Source organism: Crocodylus porosus, unplaced genomic scaffold (genome assembly GCF_001723895.1).
Source record: "Crocodylus porosus isolate Cpor-Errol unplaced genomic scaffold, CroPor_comp1, whole genome shotgun sequence".
Classification (NCBI taxonomy): Eukaryota; Metazoa; Chordata; order Crocodylia; family Crocodylidae; genus Crocodylus; species Crocodylus porosus.
Window position 1 is genome coordinate 2,337,815 of NW_017728940.1, and position 5,998 is coordinate 2,343,812.

At 64.5% G+C, this 5,998-nt stretch overlaps 1 protein-coding gene across 1 annotated transcript in view; it reads left to right on the forward strand.

The window, feature by feature from the left end:
* The first annotated feature begins 2,931 nt into the window (after positions 1-2,931).
* The window catches only part of METTL24 (methyltransferase like 24), a 7,083-nt gene continuing 4,016 nt past the window's right edge, over positions 2,932-5,998 (forward strand). The window contains exon 1 of the mRNA XM_019547859.1: positions 2,932-3,150. Coding sequence (XP_019403404.1) covers positions 2,932-3,150 — 219 coding nt within the window. The remainder of the gene's footprint in view (positions 3,151-5,998) is intronic.

Sequence of the window (5,998 nt, forward strand, 5' to 3'; positions counted from 1 at the left end):
GGGCGTCCACCGCGGCGGGGTGCCCGAGCCTACTGGGGAAGCCGAGGCCCGGGGAGGTGCGGGAGGCGGCCCGCGAGACCCCTCGCGCGCCGCAGCCTGCGGACACGCCTCTGCGTTACCGCGCATGAAGCGTCACTCCAAAACCCGTGCGCTGGCGGCGCGTTTAGTTAGCGCGTCATTCGGCAAGCGCTCAACTTACCGCGCCTTCACGAACGTGTGGGCGCGCCCCCTTACACGCCCAACTCAGGCTCGGCTGCCAAGTGGACCCCAGTCCGCTTGTGCACCCGCTGCATCGGCCCGAGACGGTCCCGATCCCTGCTCGTGCTCAGCTGTCAAGCCGCTTCCCCTCTCCTCCACCCTCCCGGGGTATCGATCGATCGCCGCGCTGCCCAGCGACGCGCCGAAGATCTCATTTCCATTCAAATCTCCGCTTTCCATTGTCATTTCCTCGCATCACTCGCTCCTCTTGGGCGGGAGGAGTCTCTGGTGCGAGCCCCCAAATTCCTGCTTTTATCAGGTGGGCCAAGTTTCAATGACCGGTGATTCTGATTTTTTTTCCTTCCGTTACTAGAGTTTTAAAAAAAACAACAACAGTAAGCCAGTGGGTCCTTTGCCTTCAGGTATCATGAAACCAGGAACTTCAAAATGGGCTTGTTATGAAGATCTCGTTAAGATCGGACACAAGTCGAGTTGGAAGGAGATTGTGCTTTAACGTTCAGGCGCGTTCAAAAGAGCCCGTTTCAAAGACACGCAGCACAATTTTCTAACTTTAAGTGGTCCAAACTTTGAAACAACTAAACTGATTTTCTTGGAACACAGCATGATGGATTTGATTTTTTTTAAAGACTCAATTAAATCTCCGAAAGCGCATGTGCTGCTCGTGCGGCCCAAAAGCTTACCGATTGGTTTGATTGTTATTTTTTTATCAGAGTAATCCAGCTTCTCCTATCAGCACAGTTCCTGCTGCATCGTAACTGTTCACTGAAAAAAAAAGTACTTCAAAAAAAGAAAAAGAAACGTTAGGAGTTTGGTTGCCAAAGTGTTGGCGTTGATTGTAGTGAATTCAGGGTTCGTAGGAAGTGCCCTCACACACTTCACGCGTGGGTTGGCAGTACATAGCGATAGAAAACGAGTGTTCGTTACACAGGTGCTGCCGTTCACTCCGAACTCAAGCTCGCCTTCCCGGGGCAAGCGCTGGCGCCCGGGCACTCAGATCCACGGGCCACCAGCCAAGCGCACCGCAGATGATGTCGAGGAAAACCCAGAGCCTGGAGCTCCGTGATCCGTCTTCTCCGCGGCCTTGCGGCCCGCATTCAGCCGCTTGCGCTAGGAGCTGTACGAGCGCACGGCACGAGGTGCTGCCTGCCCCAGAGAGCTTGCGGCGGAGGGAGGCGGAGCGTACAGAAAGGGGAAAGGACTCTCCCTTTCAGCCTCGTGCTCTGCCCCGGCAGGCCCCAGGCCTAGGCGATGTGCACTGTGCCAACGCTCACCAAGTGAAGCGGAAACCCCCTGGATGTGGGGGGCCGCTAAGCGCTCCTCCAGTGATGGCAGGGGCCAGGAAAACACGGATGGGAGTGAAGACCAAGGGTTCAAAATGAGCGCACCGAGGCAGGGCACTGAGCACCCACCGCAGGCCCGTGTGATGCAGATGAGGAACCCGTGCCCTCTGCCCACCACCCTGCTAATAGAGAGGGCTATTGGGTATGCGTCAGCTGAATTTGTGGGACGAACAAGAGACTGAACAGGGGCAGGAGTGAGGGTCACAGGTTTATAACGAGGGCGCCAAGGGGGGATGCCGAGCAGAGCACCCCAGACAGCGCGCCAACAAGTCCAAGGGGCCAGCGGACATTGCCCAGCGATGCTCTGCCTGGGGAGGGCAAGGAAAATGGCCCGGCAGTCCCTGGGACCCTCCTGGCCAGAGCCTCCTTCCGTGGCCCATTTGGCCAGGGCCAGGAGGGGGCTGCCCAGGAGGTCCCGGGGCTTGGCGGGGCCGTGGGCGGGGAGTGCAGAAGTACAACGCTCGAGCAACCAGCATCTCGGCAAGACGCTCTGGAGGCGGCGGCGCAGGGGCTGCAGCCTGGCCACGCACGGGGGTCTCCCCCGCTCACAGACGGGGCAGGCGTCGGGGGTCCCTGAACCGCGCCAGACTCACGCCTGTGGCGACGGCTCCGTGGAGGAGCCACCGGTTGAGGCCCCTGGGAGCTTGCAGGATCACGGTGGAGCAAGCACAGGCTCCTCTACCGGGGAGGCAGGCGTCTTCATCGCCTTTTCGTCTTGTGGGCCTAGCCCACCACCGTGTCTGACTGGCATCCCTCCGGCGGGGAAGCTACAGGGAAAGGGGCAAGCGGATTTCAAGGGACGAATCATGGAAAAATCAGGGACGGGAGTGCTGGTCATAGGCCGGGGGTGCGAACGCCGCGTGCCCCCGGAGGTTGGCGGGGCACGGCGAGCTCCCGCGGGTGGCGGAGGCGGTAAGCGGGGGGCTTCGCTGTCGGCGGCGGGGGGGTGGCAAATGCCGATCGGTGGTTGGCGACCACCCGCAGACGCCGCTGGCAATCGTGGACTGCCCACAGATGCCACCGGCGCATGGGCGGTGAGCGAGGGTGGCAAGCGGTGACAGCCTGCCGGTGGCACCTTTTTGCAGGGGTTGCACTGCCACGCTCAGGGGGTGCGCGTGCACTTGTACACGTCGCCAGTGGAGCAGGGGACACCGCACTGCCCGGCGCCCACTGGTCCACCGAGGACCCGGGAGAAGGGGACAAGGCGGGTCCAGCCCCACGTCCATGCTGCCAGGACGGAGCTTGCAGCACCTCTCTCTCTCGCTCTCTCGCTCTCTCGCAGTGTTTTGCTAGTGGGGAAGTTCTCCCTCGCAGCCCCCCCGTGCTCCCCGTGGGCAGGGTGGGGCAGGGCGGGGCGGGACTTGCAGCTGGCATGGGGCGCGCGGCGCTGCGCGGGCTGGTGCTGTGCTGTGCGGTGCTGAGCCTGGCGCGGGTCTTGCTGCGCGGCCGCACCCGCACCCCGGGGCCCTTCACCGTGCGCACCATCCGCGGGGGCCCCGACCCGGATCCTGGCCCCGACCCCGGCCCCAAGCCGGCCCCACCTGCCTGCCCGCCGCGCTACCAGGATGAGAACGAGAGCCCTGCACGGCCCGTAAGCCCGGAGCCCCCCCACCCCAGGACCCACCTGGGTGCTTCCCCTTCCCCTTGCTCCTGGGTGACTTGCCCCCAGGCTCTTCTGCAGAAGGGCTGCTGGCCTCCCCCGCCCTGCCCAGGTGCTGAGATCCTAGCGGGGTGGGGAAGGGAAGGGAAGGGCTGTCCTTTCGGCCTCCTTTTGGGCTACGCGGACCCAGGGGGTGCTCAGGTTGGCGGGGGGTGGGGGGAAGCGGCGGGGCTGCAGGTTTTCCACGGTTAAAACTTTTCTAGTTTCTGGGAAGCACAGGAGGGATTTGCCTCTCCTCCTCCTGCCCCTCTGCTTTGCAAGGCACCCCAGCCGGGCAGACGGATCCGGGAGGCTGAGAAGAAAACCTCGCCAGTCCCCTGAAGGGAAGAAGGGCTCAGAAGGGGTTCCCGCAGGTTACGCAGAGGGGGGACAAGGGTGGCACAGGCCTGCATCGCACGCACAGCCACGCACACACACCCTCACGCCGTCACGCTCCTCCGCAATGTCACAGCCCCTTGTTGGAGAAACCCTGGTACATGGACCCCCCTCTGTTGCCGCAGACACAGCTCCATCTCCCTCTCACACGTGCACACGCACATGCTCGCACGCGCACCATTCTCCACGGAGGAGACCCATGCAGTCCCTCCCAGAGGCCCCTGCTCTGAAGGGCCCCGGAGACATGCGCGCTCACACGGGTGCACGCTTGGCCATTCATGGCAGAGTGGAGGAGGGAGCAGGGACGTTGTTGCATGGTGCTCGGGGGGAGCGGTGGAGGACGCGATGCCTCTCGTCCTGCTCCTGCGGGCCCCAGTGACTCAAGACTCGGTGAGCAGGGAGCAGTAGAGGGTCTCTGGCATGGGCCAGCGGTTTAACTCCTGCTAGCAGAGGGCGGCGGTGCCCGTGCCCCTGCGCCGGCTTGTTTTGCTGCACACCTCTGATGCGCAGAGGCTGGAGGTTTTCAGAGCAGCCCAGGAGATTGGGACGCCCCGTTCTCATTTGCATGAATAGCCGCACCTCTGAAAATTGCAGCTGTTGTTCTGCGCTGGCATCCTTTGCACCCACTCGCCTCAAGCGCTTTGCACATTAGCCAGGAAGGGGAGGCCGTTTGAGGAGGCAGACCTGCAGCCACCGAGCCCAGCACCTTGGCTCAGAGTCTGGCACGCGTTGCTTCAGGGACTGGGTTTCTGCCCCCGCCACCCCGTCTTGCGCAGCAACTTCCGGCAGGAGGGCTGTGGAGAGCAGCCCTGGAGCTGCCCCTCCCCCACCCTAGGGCATTCCTGTTTCTCAGATGGGGAAACTGAGGCACTGAGCAGGCCGAGGCCGAGGCCCCGCATCTCGCGGCAGGCCAGCAGCAAGGCTGGGAACAGACGTGGACTTTCCCGATGCCCAGGCCCCTGCTCGTAGCCTCGGCACCATCCAGCCCCTCGGCCTGGCGTTCAAGCTGCCTGGTGCAGGGAGGGGGTGCCCCTCCCAGGGGCTGCGGGAAGCATTTCCCAGTGTTTGTCTTTCAGTCTTGCAGGCAGGCTGGCTTGGAAGGGAGACGGGGAGAGGAGGAAATGACCCAGGGGCCTGGAGAGGTGGGCTGATGCAGTGACCCGATCGGCTGGGCCCGAGTGGGGGGCAAGGCCGAGCAAACATCCCAGGGACCCAGCGGCACTTGGCCCGGCTGGGCTGAGACCCGGCGCACTCGTTGCCTGCCAGCAAAGAGCAGGCAGTGACGCCCAGGCGCAGGCACCTCCCGCTGGATTTGAACTGGGCACCTCGAGGAGAAAGACCGCCAGGCAGGCCCTCGCCCGGGCGCTGGCACTTTGATTTCGGACAAAGCCGACCCCGGCCCAGCTCGCCCAGCCAGAAGCCCGCAGCTCCCCTGCATAGCCGGCAATGAGTCTGGGGCTGAAACCCAGGGGCAGCAGGGTGGCGCCCGCTGGGAGCCCGCCCGCTGGATTATGATGAGCCCCAGCTGGGGTGGGGTGGGGACGGGGGGGACAGGTGTTTCCTGCAAAGGGCCGAGCCGAGCCGAGGGGGAGCGCAGCCTGCAGCATTCATTTTCCCCGGGGCCAGGCCGCGCGGGTTTATCAGCGGCGGCAGAAGCGCCGCGCTTCCTGGCTCGGCGCGGAGCACAGGCTCCTCGGGGAAGGGATTAAGGGGATTATATTATTATTTGTGACCGTGGCGGGGGGGGCACAGCGAAGACACCCCGGTGCCTGGGAATTCTGCCTAATCGGAGCAGAGATTAGCTCCCGCGGCCGCGGCCGGCTCCAGCAGGCAGCCGCGCTCATCCACCGCTCGGCTGCCAGGCCGGGGCGTGCCAGGGCGGCTCTCCCCACTGGGCCGGACTTGCCCGCCCTGCGCCGCCGACGCGCCGATCGCCTGGGCCTCTGCCTGCTGAGACGCGCCAGGCGAATTGCAGGGTGCCCCCGCCCAGCCCCGGGGCACCCTCGTCCCGTCCTGCCCGCCGCGGCCTGCGGCGCAAGGGCAGTGGTTCTGGCCCAGCCCTCGGCTCCCCCGGAGCTCCCCCAGCCTGCTTAGCGGGCGAGGCCTGGAGGGCGCTGGCTTCTGCATGCCCGGTGCCAGGCTTGTCCTGGGGCAGAGGTGCCCATGCTGTCTTGCATGTGGCCAGAGGGAAGGGTGGCTCACTGGTTAGAGCTAGGCTAGCAGCAGCCGCTCCTTGCTTGGGAGCATCCCTCTGCCTCCGTTACCCATCTGAGCAATGGGTCTGCGGCGAGGGGAGGCGTAGAAGCGCCTTTGCTGGTGGCTGAGGTGGGGTGAGGCAGCTTGGGGGGGGGTCGGGAGAAGACCCTGCCCAGGAGCCTCCTGCCTTCGGGGTCTGGCCCTGCTG